This window comes from Schistocerca serialis, chromosome 1 (genome assembly GCF_023864345.2).
Source record: "Schistocerca serialis cubense isolate TAMUIC-IGC-003099 chromosome 1, iqSchSeri2.2, whole genome shotgun sequence".
In the NCBI taxonomy this organism is placed as follows: Eukaryota; Metazoa; Arthropoda; class Insecta; order Orthoptera; family Acrididae; genus Schistocerca; species Schistocerca serialis.
In genome coordinates, this window is record NC_064638.1 from 1177129319 (window position 1) to 1177153840 (window position 24522).

Here is a 24522-nt window from a genome sequence, read left to right on the forward strand (position 1 = left end):
TAACTAACCTAAGGACATCGCACACATCCATGCCCGAGGCAGGATTCGAACCTGCGACTGTAGCAGCAGCACGGTTCTGGACTGAAGCGCCTAGAACCGCTCGGCCACACCGGCCGGTCAGTGTCAATCTGAAATAGCTGGCCAAATGTATTAATGAAAAACTGATCATTAAAGAAGCGTTCCCTTTTACCTTTGCTGTACTCAGTTCGGCGTTATTTCAGTTGAGAGCACTTTGCTTTGACCACCCGCCAGGTTGGTAGGTGTTTTTTATGTAAGAGAGGGTGCGATCCAATGTTACGCCCAGATATTTTGGATGTGAATTGTAAGGAAGCGCAGTACCATTCAGCGATATCTGTAGAGGTGTTCTAGCCAGCCTATTATTTAGATGGCAGCATGAGGTCTCCGTTTTAAGTACACTTGGGGTTAGTCGCCATTTCCTGAAGTATTCAGCCATCAGTTCTAGATCTTGGGTGAGAGTCTGTTCCAGAGCAGTCATATTAGTATGTTGGCATGCAAGAGTGATGTCATCTGCGTAAATAAGTTTTCTAGATGCGGTAGTTGGTAGGTCGGCTACATAGAGATTGAACAGCAGAGGCGCAAGCACTGATCCTTGGGGGAGACCACTACTCAGGAGTTTTGATTTGCTGAAAGAGCCACCCATTGAGATTTGCAAGACTCTATTTGACAACATGTTCTCAAAAAGAGACGTGATCGTTTTACATCTAGTAGCTTTTAGGAACTAATATGTTAGACTCTCTCTCCAGACAGTATCATATGCCGCTGTCAAATCGACGTAAACCGCACCAGTTTCCAAGCGTTCCCCCCTGAATGAACGTTGTTAATGTGAGGACCTGATCTTCGCAGTTTCGACTGGGTCTGAAGCCGGCTTGGTCGATAGGCAGAGACTCCAGTATGACTGAATTTAATCTGTTGTAAAGGAGACGCTCAAGCAGTTTATATGCTATGCTTAAGAGAGCGATTGGTCTATAGTTTTCTGGTTATGGTCTGGATTTCCTGGTTTGAGGATGGCAATGATCTTTGACCTCCTTGAATTCTTTTGGCAAAACTCTTGACTGGAGTATGTGGGAGTAAAAAGTCGTCAGCCATTCTTTTGTTGTTGGTCCACAGAGTGTTAGGAATTGTGGGTGTATGTTGTCGAGACCAGGGGCCTTGCCGTTTCTTATGCCTTGTAGGGCCTGTAGCGTTTCTGTGACTGTGAACAGTTTTGTCTTGTTGTTCAAGGCAGTTTTTCTTTGTTGTATTTAGTTCTATCTTTATTTTACGTGAGTGTTCTTTATAGACAGTCTCTCTAGACGTTTTGGCGATATTGTTGGCAATTTGGTCTGGTGTAATACTTGGTTTAGTTTCTGGTAATGTGCATTTGCTCCCAGTTTCTTCAGAACGCTCCATGATTTTCTGCTAGAGCGTCTAAAATCCAGTTTTTCGATGGTGTTCCTCCATTTGACCCTACTATCCATGTCCAGGCTATGCAGGAGGTCATCTGCGACTTCAGATCTTCCGCTCTTCTCGTAGTCCTCAAACAGCCGTTCACTACCTTCAGTCCATTCTGGTATATACTGCTGTCTAATACCCCTAGGAAAGTGTTTTTTAGCGGTCTTTATAACAGTGTCGGCAAATTTTTGGTCATGCTGAGGATGAGGGGGTATGAATCGTATATTAAAGTCCAGGTCTCTAGTAGAGCCAGACCAGTCAGCTTTGGAGAAATTCCACCGGTGTACTGGAGAAGTAAGGATCACGGGGATCTATATGCCCACCTCAAGAAAGATTGGTCTGTGTCGGCTGTGTGGGATGTGTTTAACGATGTGACGGTTAACAGGGACAGGCTAAGCCCTCGGGTCGGTGGAAACAGAACATAGTTCGGGGTTTGTCTCCGACCCTATCTGGCTGATATGAAGGTTGCCATGTCTTTATGGCTGTAAATTAGGTGCATGATCTGCCTCTCAGCCCATTCCATAATTCTGAGCCCGTTTGCGTCGTTTTCCCTGTACATCCATTCAGCATGGTGGCTACTGAAATCACCTGCAATTAGGGCAGGGTGGTCGACGATGGGGGACTGGTTTGCTGGCCAGGAAACGACGGAGGTTTGTAGATGTTAATGATAGTTAAATCTCCCACTTTTATTGTAGTTTTACGGATGTTATCGCTGTGAGATGTAGAGACTAGCTTCGCATTATCAATACTTGTCTTTGCGTAAGTAGCGGTGCCATAGTTTGGGTGGTATTTTGCGCTAATCAATCTGTACCCTGGGATTTTTCCTCTCGACTGGAGCTGTGCTTCGTCTGCAGTGTGTGTTTCTTGTATTAAAAGGATGTCAATGTCATGGTCTAAAAGAAGCTTCGATAAGCATTCACTCTTTGGTCCGCTTATGTTTTCTTTATTGAACTGGCTGACGTGCAAGATTGGTCCCACGGTCTTTGTCCTGGGGTCTTGGGAAAGGCCATTCGCTTGTTTCGCTTGCATTGTGTACGGTTATCCTGGAGGTCGTAAGACAATCCGGATTGCCTAGGTTTCTAACTCTTTAGCCGCTTGGCAGCGTTGCCCGGGGTGTACCACGTGGAGGTGAGTTAGAATTATCATTTAAGTGACGTGTGCAATTAACTACATACGTAAACCAATGCAAAATTATGTCTTATTATCACTCCTTCAACTTTAGTTTGAAATTCAAATGTAAATATATTACAATAATTTTCAGAGTGGAAAATAAAAATATCCTAATGATAATAGCCCAAAAATATACTGTAATATCTTTGGGACAAGTAAAACAGTCAAACAGTGTCTTGCATGAGGGGGCGGAAATGAAGAAGAGGATCGACATGAAATAGATGAATAACACGCTATTCTGTTACTCTCATGGTCACTTTAACGGTTGCGAGTACTTCGATGATGAACAGAACAACTGCAGGAGGACTTTTACTTGAGTTCCATTTTATTAAACTTACTTGAGTATGTTAGCGCATCGACTACCAAGTGTTAACTAGGAGTGACTGTAATAGACAGTGATTGTATTCACAGCTAAAGACGTAGAAGACTTTATAGCAGAAGTTGAAATCCCTCACATCAAGTATAACAGTAAAGTGTTCCCAAGTCTCTCTCCCCCTGCATGTCCTTACAATTGACTGATCTACATCTACATCCATACTCCGCAAGCCACCTGACGGTGTGTGGTGGAGGGTACCTTGAGTACCTCTATCGGTTCTCCCTTCTATTCCAGTCTCGTATTGTTCGTGGAAAGAAGGATTGTCGGTATGCTTCTGTGTGGACTCTAATCTCTCTGAATTTATCCTCATGGTCTCTTCGCGAGATATACGTAGGAGAGAGCAATATACTGCTTGACTCTTCGGTGAAGGTGTGTCCTCGAAACTTCAACAAAAGCCCGTACCGAGCTACTGAGCGTCTCTCCTGCAGAAACTTCCACTGGAGTTTATCTATCATCTCCGTAACGCTTTCGCGATTACTAAATGATCCTGTAACGAAGCGCGCTGCTCTCCGTTGGATCTTCTCTGTATCTTCTATCAACCCTATCTGGTACGGATCCCACACTGCTGAGCAGTATTCAAGCAGTGGGCGAACAAGCGTACTGTAACCTACTTCCTTTGTTTTCGAATTGCATTTCCTTAGGATTCTTCCAATGAATCTCAGTCTGGCATCTGCTTTACCAACGATCAACTTTATTTGATCATTCCATTTTAAATCACTCCTAATGCGTACTCTCAGATAATTTATGGAATTAATTGCTTCCAATTGCTGACCTGCTATTTTGTAGCTAAATGATAAGGGATCTATCTTTCTATGTATTCGCAGCACATTACACTTGTCTACATTGAGATTCAATTGCCATTCCCTGCAACATGCGTCAATTCGCTGCAGATCCTCCTGCATTTCAGTACAATTTTCCATTGTTACAACCTCTCGATATACCACAGCATCATCCGCAAAAAGCCTCAGTGAACTTCCGATGTCATCCACAAGGTCATTTATGTCTATTGAGAATAGCAACGGTCCTACAACACTCCCCTGCGGCACACCTGAAATCACTCTTACTTCGGAAGACTTCTCTCCATTGAGAATGACATGCTGCGTTCTGTTATCTAGGAACTCTTCAATCCAATCACACAATTGGTCTGACAGTCCATATGCTCTTACTATGTTCATTAAACAACTGTGGGGAACTGTATCGAACGCCTTGCGGAAGTCAAGAAACACGGCATCTACATGGGAACCCGTGTCTATGGCCCTCTGAGTCTCGTGGACGAATAGCGCGAGCTGGGTTTCACACGACCGTCTTTTTCGAAACCCGTGCTGATTCCTACAGAGTAGATTTCTAGTCTCCAAAAAAGTCATTATACTCGAACATAATACGTGTTCCAAAATTCTACAACTGATCGACGTTAGAGATATAGGTCTATAGTTTTGCACATCTGTTCGACGTCCCGTTTTGAAAACGGGGATGACCTGTGTCCTTTTCCAATCCTTTGAAACGCTACGCTCTTCTAGAGACCTACGGTACACCGCTGCAAGAAGGGGGGCAAGTTCCTTCGCGTACTCTGTGTTAAACCGAACTGGTATTCCATCAGGTCCAGCGGCTTTTCCTCTTTTGAGCGATTTTAATCGTTTTTCTATCCCTCTGTCGTCTATTTCGATGTCTGCCAGTTTGTCATCTGTGCGACAGTCTAGAGAAGGAATTACAGAGCAGTCTTCCTCTGTGAAACAGCTTTGGAAAAAGACATTTAGTATTTCGGCCTTTAGTCTGTCATCCTCTGTTTCAGTACCATTTCGGTCACTGAGTGTCTACATTGTGTTTTGACCCGCCTACCGCTTTGACATAAGACCAAAATCTCTTAGGATTTTCTGCCAAGTCATTACATAGAACTTTACTACGGTACAGTTCCTTATCTAGCCCATCGAATTATTTGTAAACAATTTTTTGGTCTCCTGAGTAGTGTCCTCTTTCCTTACACTAGAAAACACGTTTTTGCTAAATATACTCGTTGTAAAAGACATTCCAGACTAAATTTGACATCTGTGTCAGGATCTTCGTATTCCATGCTCTGGTTCGATCGTATATTTTGAGACCCTATGGTTGAATGGTTGATTCATTGTCCACTATCGCTGGCCCTTAAGGCCGAAAAAGCGGCTAGTGGCTACTGAAACTGCACGAGAAGCTCGCATAGCACATTATTATCCTTCGAGGTGCTTTCCTTCTCGCCTTCACGCTGTAAATCCCTGTATAATTGGCTGGGTGAAGAAGTTCTCATTTTTTAGCGATGAAGGCATGACCCCATCCAATAAGACCGCACATAGTAAACTATTCTTTTATGTTATTCCTGCCAGTTTCGTCTGGGAACTCTCGCATAGGTATCATTATTTTTTCCTTTCTGCTCGTCTGAGTTTTTGTCCTCACTCGTTCTTTGCACTACTTCTTCATCTCGTGTTTTCCTTTTTGACATGGCTTTCATATCCATCTACGGCACCACATCACAAGGTCTTCGAGTTTCCTCTTCTCTGATTACCATGCACTTCTGCCTTCAGTCATAAATAAATTGTGTCTTGTAGATAGTGTGATTTAGTAGGTCGTATGTTGTCTGGGAAGACAGTCTGGCGCACTAGATAGTTTGCAGCAAGTCCACCTAACATCACACAAGCACTTTTGGTTCAAATCAAATGGCTCTGAGCACTATGGGACTTAACATCTATGGTCATCAGTCCCCTAGAACTTAGAACTACTTAAACCTAACTAACCTAAAGACAGCACACAACACCCAGTCATCACGAGGCAGAGAAAATCCATGACCCCGCCGGGAATCGAACCCGGGAACCCGGGCGCGGGAAGCGAGAACGCTACCGCACGACCACAAGCACAAGCACTTTTGATAACAAACGAAATGTAGCCCTTCTGCGTTCGATGACCCTATAGATGCTCATCAGAAGAGGATAAACGTATTTGATAGGATGTAGATATAGATGAACGCTTTTATAGCGACGGTAATTATTCCAAGTGTTTACAGAGAGGCGAAGTCATTATCTCTGAACTTTGTGCTTTTATCGATAATCATGAAACGACGCGATTTCAGTCGTATTAATGGAACTGTATATAAACCGAAGCGAGTTTAACGTCGTACGTTGCAAGCGCACAATCACTGTGGACGTACTAGGTTGAAGAAGACACTATGGCGAGGTCTTCGCTGCTTACGTTGGTCTTGGTGGCAGTACACTACGCTGCAGGTGGGTTGTCGCATTGCAATATATTCTGAAGAGCCAAAGAAAGTGGTGCACCTGCCTAATATCGTGTAGCGCTCCCACTAGCACGCAGAAGTGCCGCAACACGGCGTGACATGGGCTCGACTAATGTCTGAAGTAGTGCTGGAGGGAATTGATTCAATGAATCCTGCAGGGCTGTCCATAAATCCGTAAGAGTGCGCGGGAGTGGAGATCTCTTCTGAACAGCTCGTTGCTAGGCATCACAGCTATGCTCAATAATGTTCATGTCTGAGGCGTTTGGTGGCCAGCGGAAGTGTTTAAACTCCGAAGAGTGTTCCTGAAGCCACTCTGTAGCAATTCTGGACCTTTTAAATATCGCATTGTCCTGCTGGAATTGCCCAAGTCCGGGGTATGCCCAATGAACATGAATGGATGCAAGTGATACGATAGGACGCTTACATACGTGTCACCTGTCAGAGTCTTATTTAAACGTATCAGGTGTCCCATATCACTCCAACTTCATACGCCCCACACCAGTACACAGCCTCACAGTCCCCTGATGACATGCAGTGCCTGTCCGCATCTCGTGGTCGTGCGGTAGCGTTCTCGCTTCCCGCGCCCGGGTTCCCGGGTTCGATTCCCGGCGGGGTCAGGGATTTTCTCCGCCTCGTGATGACTGGGTGTTGTGTGATGTCCTTAGGTTGGTTAGGTTTAAGTAGTTCTAAGTTCTAGGGGACTGATGACCATAGATGTTAAGTCCCATAGTGCTCAGAGCCATTTGAACCATTTGAACAGGCAGTGCGCATGGATTCCTGAGGTTGTCTCCATACCCATACACAATTTGAAACGAGTCTTTCCCGACCAGGCAATATGTTACCAGTCATCAACAGTCCATTGTCGTTGTCGACAAGCTCAGGCGATGCGTAAAGCTTTGTGTCGTGCAGTCATCAAGGGATCACGAGTAGGCCTTCGGCTCCAAAAGCCCGTATCAAATGGATCAAATGGCTCTGAGCACCATAGGACTTGACATCTGAGGTCATCAGTCCCCTAGAACTTAGAACTACTAAACCTAACTAACCTAAGGACATCACACACATCCATGCCCGAGACAGGATTCGAACCTGCGACCGAAGCAGTGGCGCGGTACCGGATCGAAGCGCGTAGAACCGCTCGGCCACCGCAGCCGGCCAAAAGCCTATATCGATGATGTTTCGTGGAATGGTTCGCATGCCGACACTTGTTGATGGCCCAGCATTGAAATCAGAATGGTTGCACTCCTTTCACGTTGAACGATTCTCTTCAGTCGTCGTTGGTCTCGTTCTTGCAGAATCTTTTTCCCGATATTCAAGGTACAATCCTGAAATGGTCGTACGGGAAAATTCCCACTTCATCGCTACCTCGGAGATGCTACGTCCCATCGCTCGTGCGCCAACTATAACACCACGTTCAGACTAACTTACATCTTTATAGCCTGCCATTGTAGCAGCTGCATCCGATCTAACAACTGCGTCAGACACTTGTTTTCTAATTTAGGCGTTGCCGACCGCAGCGCGGTATACTGCCTGTTTGCATATCTCTGTATTTGAATACACGTGCCTATACCAGTTTCTTTGACGCTTCAGTGTATGACACAGTGTCACTGACTGTAGATAATCTCATCGGACATTTATTAGTGATTGCCTTAAAAAATCACACTGGTGTCTTTCGATTTTTTATCATTTGGGGACCCAATTTTATAGGAATGTTATTCAAACTGTGGGCTGCACGATTTGTGTTGTTAATAGTGTTAGTCTCTTGACTTGTCGTTAGGCGCCGATACTGGTACGGCGACGTAGGGTTGGAACACAAGCATCAACGTGCATTACAGTTGCACATAGTCAGTGTGGGCCTGGATAAGGTAAACAGGACTTTACTCGTAAAACTGTTTTATCCAAACAACACCAATGGTGATGCTGTTCTTCGCCAGTCTCTACGCATTAAAGGAGTAGTAAGAGTCCTCTTTTCACTTCGGGGTTGAAGAACATGACGCGCGAATGCGAATCAACTGGCGATTTGTGAATCGCTCCTGAGAGATGCCGACGTCCCATTGCGCCACAAACTGTTGAATAATTTACTGTTGTCGTGGCTGAGAATGTTGAGCGCAATGTGCGATCTTCGAGCAGTGCTCGAGCTGTCAAAACAGCTGGACATTCCATGGTCTAGCTTTCGAAAAGTACTACGAACAACTACGAGGGGCGTTTGAAAAGTCGGTGCAAAATAAAAACTACTTACTTGTTTGGGGTAAATCTCTTTTATTTTTCGACATAGTCTCCTTTTAGACTTATACACTCCGTTCTAATTTATTGATCCCTTCCGAATGATAGGAATTGTCCAAAATAGCTATTAGTTGCTGCAATCACCTCCTCATTTGAATAAAATCTTTGTCCCACCAGCCATTTCTTCAAATTGGGGAACAAATGGTAGTCCGAGGAGGCCAAGTCTGGAGAATAGGGGGTGATGTGAAACGAGTTGGAATCCTATTTCCAATAATTTTGCAACCACAACTTCTGAGGTGTGTGCTGGTGCATTGCCGTGATGGAAAATGACTTTTTTGCGGTCGAATCGCAGGCGTTTTTCTTGTAGGTCAGTTTTCAAACGGTCCAATAACGATGAATAATATGCACCTGTAATAGTTTTACCCTTTTCCAGATAGTCGATGAGGATTATTCCTTGCGAATTCCAAACCAGTCGCCATAACCTTTCCGGCCGAAGGAATGGTCTTCGCCTTTTTTGGTGCAGATTCTCCCTTGGTAACCCATTGTTTAGATTGTTGTTTGGTCTCAGGAGTATAGTAATGTATCCATGTTTCATCCACAGTGACGAAACGACGCTTAAAGTCCTGCGGATTCTTTCTGAACAGCTGCAAACCATCCTTGCAACACTTCAGACGATTCCGTTTTCGATCAAGCGTGAGCAATCGCGGAACCCAACTTGCGGATAACTTTCTCATGTCCAAATGTTTACGCAAAATTTTCTGACCCATACATTCGAGTTGCCCACAGCACTATCAATCTCTCGCGCTTTAATTCTTCTGTCATCCATCACCATATCATGGAATTTATCAATGATTTTTGGAGTCGTAACCTCCACAGGGCGTCCAGAACGTTCAGCATCACTTGTGTCCATATGGCCACTCCGCAAATTTTGAAATCACTTATAAATTGTTCTAATCGAAGGTGCAGAGTCACCGTAATATTTTTCGAGCTTCTCTTTAGTCTCCTGAGACGTTTTGACTTTCATAAAGTAATATTTAATCACCACACGAAATTCTTTTTCGTCCATTTTTTGACAATCACTAGACTTCCTTGATTCACACGAATGCCAAACACAAAGAAATAGGCCAATATGGCTGAAACTTGGTGTGAGTTCTTTCCAAAGATGCTACTAACTAAACATGACCTCGATAGGCACCGGTGGTGCAATCTCTCTGACTTTTCAAACGCCCCTGCTATGAAATGGTGTTATGATGAAACAAGCGCTGTTATCATTTGGGAGATTCAGAGGCGAGCGAGTGCACGGGGACTTACCCCAGTTCACTGGCACTAGCGCCACATGATCAGAACGCGCCTGTGCGTAGGATACAGGAGTATTGTGCCATAATCAAGGAATGAAATAAAAAATTAAAGTAGCTTTTCCAAACTTTGTCAACATATGCTTCAGTATATTTATGTGATCAGATGAAGATGTTTCCCTAAATACATCGTTTTAAATAAAAACTACGTTGCGGCAAATAATGAAGTTAGAAAACCAAAAATTGCTCAGAATCGGCAAATGTATGCCTAAATCAAATGTTTCCAGTCTCAACTTGATCGCAGCAGCATATTTGTTAAAGTCCGAGTTTTTTACGAAAAATTGAAGGCATAAATATTAGACTCAGAAATATGAAAATTCTTATGAAGCTTCAGTTTGATGTAAAAACGTTAACTGTGTGACCCCATTAAGATATCCCTAATAGTTTTCAAGTAATTTACTAAAAACTAAATCTGGAACAAAAACTTCCTTATTTTTAATAGTTTTGTATCATTTATACTAATGATAGAAAGTTCTGATTAGAACACTTGATTACATCCATTAAATAATAAAGATATTACAAATTTCCAAACTTTGATGCAAATACCAATCAATACATGGTCTCTTAAACATGTTGTTGAAAGGTCATATTCTGCTATCGTTTCCGTTCTAAAAATTCTAGCTGCAAAGTTTAAATGCAGTAGAGCTGGAACTTTTTCTGTAACTAAAGCCAACTTAACTACACTCATACAAAAAACATGAAGATTGTAAACTGAACATAACAGTGTTATGAAATAAAGTGTCCGAGAAAGTGGCCATTCAGATGCTGCTACCTGGGCATAGAGCAGATGATGGCAGATGTTTCGTTTGGCCGGCCGCTGCGCCCGTATACAGGGTGGTCCATTGATCGTGGCCGGGCCAAATATCTCACGAAATAAGCATCAAACGAAAAAACTACAAAGGACGAAACTCGTCTAACTTGAAGGGGGAAACCAGATGGCGCTATGGTTGGCCCGCTAGACGGCGCTTCCATAGGTCAAACGGATATCAACTGCTTTTTTTTCTTTAAATAGGATCCTCCACTTATATTACATATTCGAGTAGTACGTAAGGAAATATGAATGTTTTAGTTGGACCACATTTTTCGATTTGTGATAGATGGCACTGTAATAGTCACAAACGTATAAGCACGTGGTATCACGTATCATTCAGCTAGTGCCGACGGTATTTGCTTCTTGTTAAAATGGACCGTTCACCAATTGCGGAAAAGGTCGATATCGTGTTGATGTATGGCTATTGTGATCAAAATGCCTAACGGGCGTGTGCTATGTATGCTGCTCGGTAGCCTGGACGACATCGTCCAAGTGTCCGGACCGTTCGCCGGATAGTTACGTTATTTAAGGAAACAGGAGGTGTTCAGTCACACGTGAAACGTCAACCACGACCTGCAAGAAATGATGATGCCCAAGCAGGTGTTCTGCCACTGGGCACAAGAGAAATTACGGGATGATGACAAATTTTTTTGCACGCGTCCTATTTAGCGGCGAAGCGTCATTCACCAACAGCGGTAACGTAAACCGGCATAATATGCATTATTGGGCAACGGAAAGTCCACGATGGCTGCGACAAGTGGAACATAAGCGACGTTGGCGGGTTAATGTATGGTGCGGCATTATGGGAGGAAGGATAACTGGCCCCCATTTTATCGATGGCAGTCTAAATGGTACAATGTATGCTGATTTCCTACGTAACGTTCTACCGATGTTACTACAATATGTTTCGCTGGATGACAGAATGGCGATGTACTTCCAACATGATGGATGTCCGGCACATAGCTCACGTGCGGTTGAAGCGGTACTGAATAGCATATTTCATGACAGGTGGATTGGTCGTCGAAGCACCATACCATGGCCCGCAAGTTCACCGGATCTGACGTCCCCGGATTTCTTTGTGTGGGGAAAGCTGAAGGATATTTGCTATCGTGACCCACCGACAACGCCTGACAACATGCGTCAGCGCATTGTCAATGCATGTGCGACCATTAAAGAAGGTGAAACGTCCCCTTTCAACAATTATACAGGACTGTGCTTAAACTGACACACAATATTTTGTTAGCGCGACGCAATCTGACTTTCAAAATTTCCTACTAAAGAATGGCCCTGACAAACATTAAACTATACCTTTCACAAATCACTTACCTCACAAAAATCTTCGCTGCTCAAGCTACTGCAATACAGCGAGCGCCACTACTGCCAGCTAAATAAAAGATTCAAACTACTGAAGGCACTAACTACTGATAGGGATAGTTAGCAAATGAAAGATATTAATAGAGAACAAACAATGTATTTACCTTGATATCATCATATATAAATATATCAGTTCATGAAAAATTACAAAACTCCGCCATCTCTCTCCCCACATCCACCACTGCTGGCGGCTCACCTCCAACTGCGCAACGCTACGCGCTGTTCACATCCAGCTGCCGCTGCCCAACACTACAATGGCAGACAACAATGCAAACTAGCCACATACTGCACACAGCACAGCCAGTGATTTTCATATTGAGCGCTACGTAACGTTGCCAATAAGAAAACATAAACAGCCTACTTACATAGCCCCCATGCTCCCCACAAAAATTTTTTTACAAATGGTGTTGGGCACTGGCCAATACAGATTTGACAAAAATTTTTCACAATTACAGTAACAAAGATATAAAATGCACACACTTATTGATACATTGTTGGTCAAAAGCTAAAAATTTCTCACAGTCCATAAAGACAGTCCACATTGTTCATCACAGTGAAACTGCCGTTTCTTTTCTCAAAGTCTGAGCAGTAAAAGACAATGCACACAGAAGTAGTGGATTTCCATGCAGTCTTGAAGAAGTAGTGTTGTCCTTCCAATGGAAAGACAGTGCTGACTCTTGGCATGCTGACAGGTAAGGGGCCACAATGGAGCAAACCCACAGCAGTCATTCGAAGTTTTGAAGAATATTGGTAGGTAGGTCATCACAGAGCAGACCCACTGGAGTCCTGGTAGAGATTGTGGTATTGGTGGGCCACCAGAGGTGCAGACCCACGTGTATGCATCTCATTGGAACAACCGAAATAAAATGTTCAAACGTACCTACGGTCTGTATTTTAATTTAAAAAAACCTACCTGTTACCAACTGTTCGTCTAAAATTGTGAGCCATATGTTTGTGACTATTACAGTGCCATCTGTCACAAAGCGAAAAAAGTGGTCCAACTGAAACATTCATATTTCTTTACGTACTACACGAATATGTGATAAAAAAGGGGGTTCCTATTAAAAAAAAACGCAGTTGATATCCGTTTGACCAATGCCAGCGCCATCTAGCGGGCCAACCATAGCGTCATCTGGTTTCCCCCTTCAAGCTAGACAAGTTTCGTTCTTTGTAGTTTTTTCGTTTGACGCTTATTTCGTGAGATATTTGGCTCGGTCACGATCAACTCATCACCCTGTATAAATACGACCTGAGAGGCAGTGAGAGACACACTGCACACCTAGCTATCAGCCGGTCCGCGTCAGCCAATCGCCGCTTACGCAATGCCACGAATGACGTCACAGGCAGTCTGCTGCTAAACGCTTGTTTTTCGATAAAAACAGGAAGCGAACTAGCCAGGACTGTACACTGTCGCTTAGATTTTGCGGAATAATTGTGTGCCGCCCATAATGTTAGCAAACCCGCGTCACAAGTGGTGAGATTAGTTTCCACTTTTGTGGTGAGCAATTAACTTTGATGATTAGAAGTCAGGGCGAAAGCCTACTTAACTGGAACTTGCCGTAGAGGTCGCTTCCGAAATGCTCATAATGCTGTTTATGATAGAGACATCATCATTATTATTATTACTATTATTATTATTATTATTATCAGAGAGATTACTGTGTTTGTGAGTGTGAAATTTTACTGAATATAAAAATCAGTTAGAACTCAAAACTTGTATTTATAACCATAGTTCCTGATCCCATGCAATAATTAGAGAATAGAAACATTTCTTTCAGTGAGCACAAGAAGAATGGAGACGTGCAGACTGGAAAATATCGTCAGCATGTTCTCCATCGCTTTGTGGCTGACCGCGTCTTGTAAAAGACACCGACGAACGATCAAATACAGTAATTCAATTCTTACTACAAACATAAAACACCTCGGTTCCAAGAGTTCCGGAACCTGTACAGAAAATAAGAAAAGAGATCAACGTAAACATCATTTCCACCCTTTTTATTGCTCATGAAAACCACACATTGCACGTTGTACCACTATACAGCGAGAACTTCAGAGGTGGTGGTCCAGATTTCTGTCCACACCGGTACCTCTAATACCCTGTAGCACGTCCTCTTGCATTGATGCAGGCCTGTATTCGTTGTGGCATACTATCCACAATTTCATCAAGGCACTCCTGGTCCAGATTGTCCCACTCCTCAATGGCGGTTCGGCGTAGATACCTCGGAGTGGTTGTTGGGTCACGTCGTCCATAAACAGCCCTTTTAAATCCATCCCAGGCATGTTCGATTGGGTTCATGTCTGGAGAACATTCTGGCCACTCTAGTCGAGCGATGTCGTTATCCTGAAGGAAGTCATTCACCCAAGATGTGCGCTGGCGCGAATTGTTGTCCATGAAGACGAATGCCTCGCCAATATGCTGCCGATATGGTTGCACTATCGGTCGGAGGATGGCATTCACGTATCGTACAGCCGTTACGGCGCCTTCCATGACCATCAGCGGCGTACGTCGGCCCCACATAATGGCACCCCAAAACATCAGGGAACCTCTACCTTCTGCACTCGCTGGACAGTGTGTCTAGGGCGTTCAGCCTGACCGAGTAGCCTCCAAACACGTCTCCGACGAGTGTCTGGTTGAAGGCATTTGCGACACTCATCGGTGGAGAGAACGTGATGCCAATCTTGAGCGGTCCATTCAGCATGTTGTTGGGCCCATCTGTACGGCGCTGCATGGTGTCGTTGTTGCAAAGATGGACCTCCCCATGGACGTCGGGAATAAAGTTGCATATTGCGCACAGTTTGAGTCGTAACACGACGTCCTGTGGCTGCACGAAAAGCACTATTCAAGATGGTGGCCTGCTGTCAGGGTTCCTCCGAGCCATAATCCATAGGTATCGGTCACCCACTGCAATAGTAGCCCTTGGGGCGGCCTGAGCGAGGCATGTCATCGGCAGCTCCTGTCGCTCTGTATCTACTCTATGTCCGAACAACATCGCTTTGGTTCACACAGAGACGCCTGGGCACTTCCCTTGTTCAATGCCCTTCCTGGCACAAAGTAACACTGAGGACGCGATAGAACCGCGGTATTGACCGTCTAGGCATGGATGAACTACAGACAACACGAGCCGTGTACCTCCTTCCTGGTGGAATGACTGGAACTGATCGGCTGTCCGACCTACTCCGTCTAATAGGTGCTGCTCTTGCACTGTTGTTCACATTTTTGGGTGGGTTTAGTGACATCCCTAAACAGCAAAGGGTCTGTGTCTGTGATACAGTATCCACAGTCAACGTCTATCTTCAGGAGTTCTGGAAACTAGGGTGATGCAAAACGTTTTTTGATGTGCGTATTATCCACCGCCGCACAGTATCAGTACAAAATTCAGATTACCAGTCAACATTCGCCACGTCACGCACACATTCGAGTAGACTTTGTTCTTACGTTTCTTGCAAGGGCTGAAGCTGACGACAATCATGTGGCCTTGGAAAATTGTGTGGCGTGATGAAGCACACTTTACGCTCAATGGGGCAGTGAACACTAACAATTGTTGCATTTTTGGATCGTCATCGCCAACGAACGTTCGTCACGTTCTCTTGCATGATGAACGCGTCACTGTATGGTGTGGCTTCACGGTATAGTTCCTGATTGTTCCAATTTTCTTTGAGGAATTCGGACCCCAATGACCAACGACATGCAGCTTTGCTTTCACAACATGTGATCCCTGATCTATGGCAGAGAGGTGCCTTGGACTCAACTGTTTTGATGCACGAAGCAGCTCCTCTCAAATTGCTCGTACGTCGCTCGGTTAATACGTAAAACATATGTAGATAACGGAATCATTGGCCTACCGTCTCAAATTGCGTGGCCATCAAGATCGTCGGATTTGGAACCATATGACTTCTGGCAGTGGGATGGCCTGAAAGACAGGGTTCGTCAACGAGACGCTAAGAGATGCTGTAGATGGAACATGGGCATAGTGAGGGAGAAAGCCAATATCCCAACTGAGACGTTTCGGGCAGCAGTAGAGCAGTCTCTAGTGTGGTTCCAGGCTGCCGTGAATGGAGATGGTTGTCATACTGAGCAAAGTTTGTCACCTGGAAGGTAACCATGGCTCTCAATTAACGAATGTTACCTTCTCAAGTGGAAATTACAATGTGTTCCTTGTTAATGGTTTATTTGTTATTTCTCTTCCGAATCTCCTTACAACTGCTTCCACAAAGTTTCTTTGCCGTACAATCACTCCTTTTTCGTAGGAGACGTCTCAAGTAGCGAAAATTTAATTATACTCGTTACCACCCAGTAGCAATCGTACCAATTATAAGATTGTATTCGTGATTTCAAGTCAGAAAGGTCACAGTTCGTAGTAACTGACGGAAAGTCATCCAGTAATACAGAAGCGATTTCTCGCGTTCTCCAAGTCAGTGTTACAGGCCCTCTGCTGTATCGTATCTATATAAACGATTTACGAGACAATCTGAGCAGCCTTCTTAGATTGTTTGCAGATGATGCTGTCGTTTATCGTCTACTAAACTCCTTAGAAGATCCAAGCATACTGAAAAACGACTTAGAAAAGGTATCTGAAAGGCGTGAAAATTGGCGACTAACCGTAAATAATGGAAAGTGTGAGAGTGTGAGGTCATCCATGTTGTTGTTGTTGTCTTCAGTCCAGAGACTGGTTTGATGCAGCTCTCCATGCTACTCCATCCTGTGCAAGGTTCTTCATCTCCCAGTACCTACTGCAACCTACATCCTTCTGGCTCTGCTTAGTGTATTCATCTCTTGGTCTCCCTCTGCGATTTTTACCCTCCACGCTGTCCTCCAATACTAAATTGGTGATCCCTTGATGCCTCAGAATTTGCCCTACCAACCGATCCCTTCTTCTAGTCAAGTTGTGCCACAAATTTCTCTTCTCTCCATTTCTATTCAATACCTCCTCATTAGTTATGTGATCTACCCATCTAATCTTCAGCATTCTTCTGTAGCACCGCATTTCGGAAGCTTCTATTCTCTTCTTGTCTAAACTATTTATCGGCCATGTTTCACTTCCATACATGGCTACACTCCATACAAATACTTTCAGAAACGACTTCCTGACACTTAAATCTATACTCGATGTTAACAAATTTCTCTTCTTCAGAAATGCTTTCATTGTCATTGTCAGTCTACATTTTATATCCTCTCTACTTCGACCATTATCAGTTATTTTGCTCCCCAAATAGCAATACACATTTACTACTTTTAGCGTCTCATTTCCTAATCTAATTCACGCAGCATCACCTGATTTAATTCGATTACATTCCATTATTCTTGTTTTGCTTTTGTTGATGTTCATCTTATATTCTCCTTACAAGACACTGTCCATTCCATTGAGCTGCTCTTCCAGGTCCTTTGCTGTCTCTGACAGAATTACAATGTCATCGGCGAACCTCAAAGTTTTTATTTCTTCTCCATGGAATTTAGTTCCTACTCCAATTTTTTTTTGTTTTCTTTACTGCTTGCTCAATATACAGATTGAATAACATCGGGGAGAGGCTACAACCCTGTCTCACTCCCTTCCCAACCACTGCTTCCCTTTCATGTCCCTCGACTCTTATAACTGCCATCTATTATCTGTACAAATTGTAAATAGCCTTTCGCTCCCTGTATTTTACCCATGCCACCTTGAGAATTTGAGAGTATTCCAGTCAACATTGTCAAAAGCTTTCTCTAACTCTACAAATGCTAGAAACGTAGGTTTGCCTTTCCTTAATCTATCTTCTAAGATAAGTCGTAGGGTCAGCATTGCCTCACGTGTTCCAACATTTCTACGGAATCCAAATTGACCATCCCCGAGGTCGGCTTCTACCAGTTTTTCCATTCGTCTGTAAAGAATTCGTGTTAGTATTTCGCAGCACTGGCTTTTTAAACTGATAGTTCGGTAATTTTCACATCTGTCAACACCCGCTTTCTTTGGGATTGGAATTATTATATTCTACTTGAAGTCTGAGGGTATTTCGCCTGTCTCATACATCTTACTTGCCAGATGGTAGAGTTTTGTCAGGACTGGCTCTCCCAAGGCTGTCAGTAGTTCTAATCGAATGTTGTCTACTCCCGGGGCCTTGTTTCGACTTAGGCCTTTCAGTGCTCTGTCAAACTCTTCACGCAGTATCGTATCTCCCATTTTTACATTCTCTTCGATTTCTATAATATTGTCCTTAAGAACATCGCCCTTGTATAGACCCTCTATATACTTCTTACACCTTTCTGCTTTCTCTTCTTTGCTTAGAACTGTGTTTCCATCTGAGCTCTTGATATTCATGCAAGTGGTTCTCTTTTCTCCAAAAGTCTCTTCAGTTTTCCTGTAGGCAGTATCTATCTTACCCCTAGTGAGATAAGCCTGTACATCCTTACATTTGTCCTCTAGCCATGCCTGCTTAGCCATTTGGCACTTCCAGTCGCTCTCATTTTTGAGACGTTTGTATTCCTTTTTGCCTGCTTCATTTACTGCATTTTTATATTTTCTCCTTTCTTCAATTAAATTCAATATATCTTCTGTTACCCAAGAATTTTTATTAGCCCCCGTCTTTTTACCTACTGGATCCTCTGCTACCTTCACTATTTCGTCTCTCAAAGCTACCCATTCATCTTCTACTGTATTTCTTTCCCCCATTCATGTCAATCGTTCCCTAATGCTCTCTCTGAAGCTCTCTACAACCTCTGGTTCTTTCAGTTTATCCAGGTGCCATCTTCTTAAATTCTCACCTTGTTGCAATTTCTTCAGTTTTAATCTACAGTAGATTATGGTCAGAGTCCTCATCTGCCCCTGGAAAAGTCTTACAATTTAAAACCTGGTTCCTGAATCTCTTTCTTACCATTATATAATCTATCTGAAACCTGTCAGTTTCTGCAGGCTTCTTCCATGTATACAACCTTCTTTTATGATTCTTGAACCAAGTGTTAGCTGTGATTAAGTTATGCTCTGTGCAAAATTCTACCAGGCGACTTTCTCTTTCATTTCTTCCCCCCAATCCATATTCACCTACTAGTTTTCCTTCTCTCCTTTTTCCTACTATGGAATTCCAGTCACCCATGACTATGAGTCACCCATATGAGTACTAAAAGTAATCCTGTAAACTCCGGTTACACGATAAATCAGTCTAATCTAAAGGCCGTAAATTCAACTCAGTACCTAGAAACTACGAGGGTCGTTCAATAAGCAATGCCCTCGGAACATATTTGTTGTTAAGAAACAGAATTTGGTGTATGCATCAATATGTCTTGTCCATGCCCTATTTTTCTACACAGTCTCCATCACATTCTATGGGGACGTACGCCGTGGAAGAGAGAAGCTCTTGTGCTATGTGCGTTGCCATGTTTTCACTGCATGACTGACACTCTCGTCATCTTCTAAGTGTGTTCCCCGTAGAGCAGGGCTGTGCAAATACCGTTTCGCGAGCACGGGCGCTCGCGGATCCCCGCATGGCCTGCCCGCGTCTCTCCCCCACTCCGCCAGCCAGCAGTACCCCCACCACCTACTCGCCTTGCCACCCACGCACGTCACTGCGCCGCACGGAGCCACTAGGTCCGTTTACTTCGCATTCTGTGTTTGTGATGAAACAGAACTAGTGGGTGGAAAATGGCTGAGGAGGAGTAAAATCGTCGAAACGAAAGTCCTTTGATCTTTAATCCACAGTGGGAAGAAGAGTACTTTTTTGTTGAACGCAAAGAGGACCTCGGTACTTATGTGCAATGCAACATTGTTTTCACGGAAGATGTACAATGTGAAGCGACACCTGCTCACGAGAAGGATACAGTGGGTTTGAATAATGAAGAAAGAAAAGCCAATCTTATCGAACCGAAGCAGAAAAAGGTTCAAATGGTTCAAATGGCTCTGAGCACTACGGCACTTAACATCTGAAGCCATCAGTCCCCTAGAACTTAGACCTACTTAAACCTAACTAGCCTAAGGACGTTACACACATCCATGCCCGAGGCAGGATTCGAACCTGCGACCGTAGCAGTCGCGCGGTTCCGGACTGAAGCGCCTAGAACCGCTCGGCCATCGTGGCCGGCCAGAAAAAGGAGAAAGACGTGCGAATACATGTAGATAATTATGACATTGATTCACATTATTACTGTTATTAATAATATGTTATGTGCATTTCCATCATTTTTACCTTTTCCTGTACGTATGTACAGGACGAAAATCTCATCATCCACAACGATGAAGCGATGACACTAAGCTATCATGTAGCTCTTAAAATACACTCATGCTCATAAATTAAGGATAATGCTGATATATGGTGGAACAACGCTCTGGTGGGCAGTTTGCGGGTTTAAATGACCTCGGAGTATGACCATGCGGTGCATCTGACCTGCGGTCATCGCACGGTGGCGCTGGCAGCAGTCCACATTCTCAGAGGTGTGTTGGTGCTTGTCAGAGTACAGTGCAGCGAGTAAGTGTTCAGACGTATCAATGGTGACTGTGTGTTGAAAATGGCTCAAAGAACACATATTGATGACGTTATGAGAGGTATAATATTAGGGCGACTGGAGGCTGGTCAAACAGCAGATCGTAGCACGGGCCCTCCGTGTGCCACAAAGTGTGATCTCAAGATTAGGGCAATGATTCCAGCAGACAGGAAACGTGCCCAGGCGCCACAGTACGGGACGTCCACAGTGTACAACCCCATAAGAAGAACGATATCTCACCATCAGTGCCCGCAGGCGGCTACGGAGTACTGCAGGTAGCCTTGCTCAGGACCTTACCGCAGCCACTGGAACACTTGTCTCCAGACACACAGTCTACAAACGGCTGAACACACATGATTTATTCACCCGGAGACCTGCAATGTACATTCCACTGACCCCTGGTCACGAGAGAGCCCGTAAAGCCCGGTGTCAAGAACACAGTACATGGTCATTGGAACTGTGGTCTCAGGATATGTTCACTAACGAGTCCAGGTATAGTCTGAACAGTGCTTCTCGCCGGGTTTTCATCTGGCGTGAACCAGGAACCATATACCAACCCCTTAATGTCCTTGAAAGGGACCTGTTTGGAGGTCGTGGTTTGATGGTGTGGGATGAGATTATGATTGGTGCACGTACACCCCTGCATGTCTTTGACAGAGGAACTGTAACAGGTCAGATGTATCGGGACGTCATTTTGCACCGGTATGTCCGCCTTTTCGGAGCTGCAGTGTGTCCCACCTCCTGATGAAGCAGAAGATATGAGGTGAATGGAGTAGCCTGCCTATTTTCCAGACCCAAACCCCATCGGCAACGTCTTCAAACCCCTACGACACTTCAGGAGCTCCGACAGGCACTGGTGCAAGAATGGGAGGCTATACTCCAGCAGCTGCTCGACCACCTGATCCAGAGTACGCCAACCCCTTGTGCGGCCTGTGCACGTGTGCGTGGTGGTCATATCCCATATTGTTGTCGGAGTACATGCGCAGGAAACAGTGGCGTTTTGTAGCACATGTGTTTCGGGATGGTTTTCTCAACTTATCACCGATACCGTGGACTTACAAATCTGTGTCGTGTGTGTTCCGTATGTGCCTATGCTATTAGCGCCAGTTTTGTGTAGTGCCACGTGTGTGGCACCACATTCTGCAATTATCCTAAATTTATGAGCATGTGTGTAGCTAAAACAGCACGGCCATTCGGCGATGCAGAATTTGTGAAATAATGTTTTGTTGCTGCCGCAACAATTTTGTGCCCGGCATGTCTTCCTGTTTTTGGTACTGTTTCTCTTTCACGGAGAACCGTTTACAGGCGCATTGTAGAAATGCCACACGATGTGAAAGTTCATATGAGAAACAAGATCAAAGATTTGGTTTTCTTTTCATTAGCATTGGACGAAAACACTGATGTATGTGATGTTGCTCAACTTGGAGTCTTTTTGCGAGGAGTTGATGTTCAGTTTAATGTGACTGAGGAACTCCTCAATTTAGTGTCAATGCATTACACAACAATAACCGACGATATATTTTCGTGCGTTGAACATTTAGTAGAGAAATACGAGCTATGTTGGGAAAAACTTTCATCGACTGCAACAGATGGGGCTCCTGCAATTATTGGTCATAAGTCTGGTTGCTTTGATACGAGAAAAGTTGAAAGTCGTCGGTGTCCAGCAGGAATTACCAGTAATACATTTCGTTCTTCACCGTCTCAATTTTCTAGCAAAATGCGCGAAACTAGTTGGCGTCATGGACGTGGTTACAAAAACAGTTAACATTCTCAGATCGCAGAGTTTGTGACACAGACAATTCAAATCGTTCCTGGCAGATGTCGAGTGTGAATACGGCGATGTTCCATATTTTTGTGAAGTACGCTGGTTGAGTGGAGATGTTGTTTTAGAACGATTTTTTAATTTACATAAAGATATAGCGTTATTCATGGATGCCAAAGGAAAATCGGCGAAAGAATTGGACGACCCACAGTGGATTTTAGACCTTGCGTTTTTAACTGACGTAACCTCGCATCTGAATAGCGTGAAAGCAGCTTTGCAAAGTTGAAATAAGGCAATGAGCGAAGTGTTTGACACTGTCTTGGCATTCAAGAGTAAACTGCTTTTGTGGGCAAAGCAACTGTCAGAAATGTCGTGTGTACGCTTCCCGAGCGTTGCACTCGTTAATAGTGAAAACAATTTGGAACAGGAGAGGCTCAAAGAACATTTTGATGTAACCGTGCTATAGTATCTCGAAGGCATTTTGGATAGTCGATTTGAGGACTTAGATCAACTGGAATGCGATGTCAACCTTTTTGTGACGCCTTTTGCAGTTTACGTTGAAAATGTGCCTTCTGAAATTCAGTTGGAACTCATTGACTTTCAATGCAAACGGGTGCTGAAGGAGAAATTTCGCACTGCAGAAACGTTGGGAAACTTCTACAAATATTTCGCACGTGAACAGTTTGCAGGCCGGCCGGGGTGGCCGAGCGGTTCTAGACGCTACAGTCTGGAACCGCGCGACAGCTACGGTCGCGGGTTCGAATCCTGCCTCGGGCATGGACGTGTGTGATGTCCTTAGGTTAGTTAGGTTTAAGTAGTTCTAAGTTCTAGAGGACTGATGACCTCAGAAGTTAAGTCCCATAGTGCTCAGAGCCATTTAAACCATTTGAACAGTTTGCATTGTTACTTAAAATAACTGCTTGCGTGTATAGTTTTCTTGGAACAACATACCTGTGCGAAAGTGTTTTCTCCATAATGAAACTGACAAAATCGAAGCTTAGTAGTAGTCTAATTGATGTTCATCTGACTGGTGCAGTGCGCCTAATGAACAGTAGTTTCACACCAAATATCGCGATGCTAGCTCAAAGTCATTCTAACAACATCCAGGATGATATAAATTAATGCCTGTGTTCTATTCGTACGTAGCACCCCTCTTCTGAACTACACACGTTTGTGTAAATATAACGTAACATTTTGATACAGGTTTGTTCGTTTCTTAATCTTTATATCTGTATCCTACACAATGGTTCGAAACTGTGTTTCATCCGTACATGGCCAACCGTTGCATGGCACAGGATACACAAACTTCGGGTAAGCACATTGTAAGACGTGTATATTTCTATTGTCTATTGTCAAACCACAATTTATGAAAGATGTTTATATTTTATTAATAGGTTTAAGTAGGAATAATTAATATTTGTCATTTTGGAAATAATTGTGGTAGCAGGGAATGTCTGTACCAAAGTATTGTTGGCGGGACAGACCGCACATTAATATAATTTTAAAAAGAGCGTGAAAGGCCGCGCATTGATACATTTTGTAATGGTAGCAGGGATTGTCTGCACCAGAAAGCATTGTTAGCGGGAGAAAAATGGTTCAAATGGCTCTGAGCACTATGGGACTTAACTTCTGAGGTCCTCAGTCCCCTAGATCTTAGAACTACCTAAACCTAGCTAATCTAAGGACATCACACACATCCATGCCCGAGGCAGGATTCGAACCTGCGACCACAGCGGTCACGCGATTCCAGACTGCAGCGCCCTAGACCGCTTGGCTAATCCATGGCGGCGATGTACAGAGACATCAGCTAACTGTTGTCATAAGAGGAACTAATATTAATGAATTTTTTTTTTTTTTTTGAGAAACTCTAGTCTACTGAAGGTATGTTTGTGCATTGCTAGTTGTAAGATTATTGTAAAAAGTAAGTCCCAGTTCAACGTTTCTAAAATCATTTCATTACCAACAGTAAATATTTGAAGCATCGTTTTCAGAATATAATTAATAAAAATGGTTCAAATGGCTCTGAGCACTATGGAACTCAACATCTTAGGTCATAAGTCCCCTAGAACTTAGAACTACTTAAACCTAACTAAGCTAAGGACATCACACACACCCATGCCCGAGGCAGGATTCGAACCTGCGACCGTAGCAGTCCCGCGGTTCCGGACTGCAGCGCCAGAACCGCTCGGCCACCGCGGCGGGCTATAATTAATATTTGCTAGCAATATTGCATTACTGATTATGATCAATCCCAAAAACCATCAACTTAAAACTTTGCAAAATTTTATTGTTGTCAAGAA

The 24522-nt window shown here is 43.9% G+C and overlaps 1 protein-coding gene across 1 annotated transcript in view; it reads left to right on the forward strand.

The window, feature by feature from the left end:
* Positions 1–24522, forward strand: part of LOC126456430 (trypsin-1-like) — a 108842-nt gene that overhangs the window by 13429 nt on the left and 70891 nt on the right. The window contains exon 2 of the mRNA XM_050092183.1: positions 2558–2580. Coding sequence (XP_049948140.1) covers positions 2558–2580 — 23 coding nt within the window. The remainder of the gene's footprint in view (positions 1–2557; positions 2581–24522) is intronic.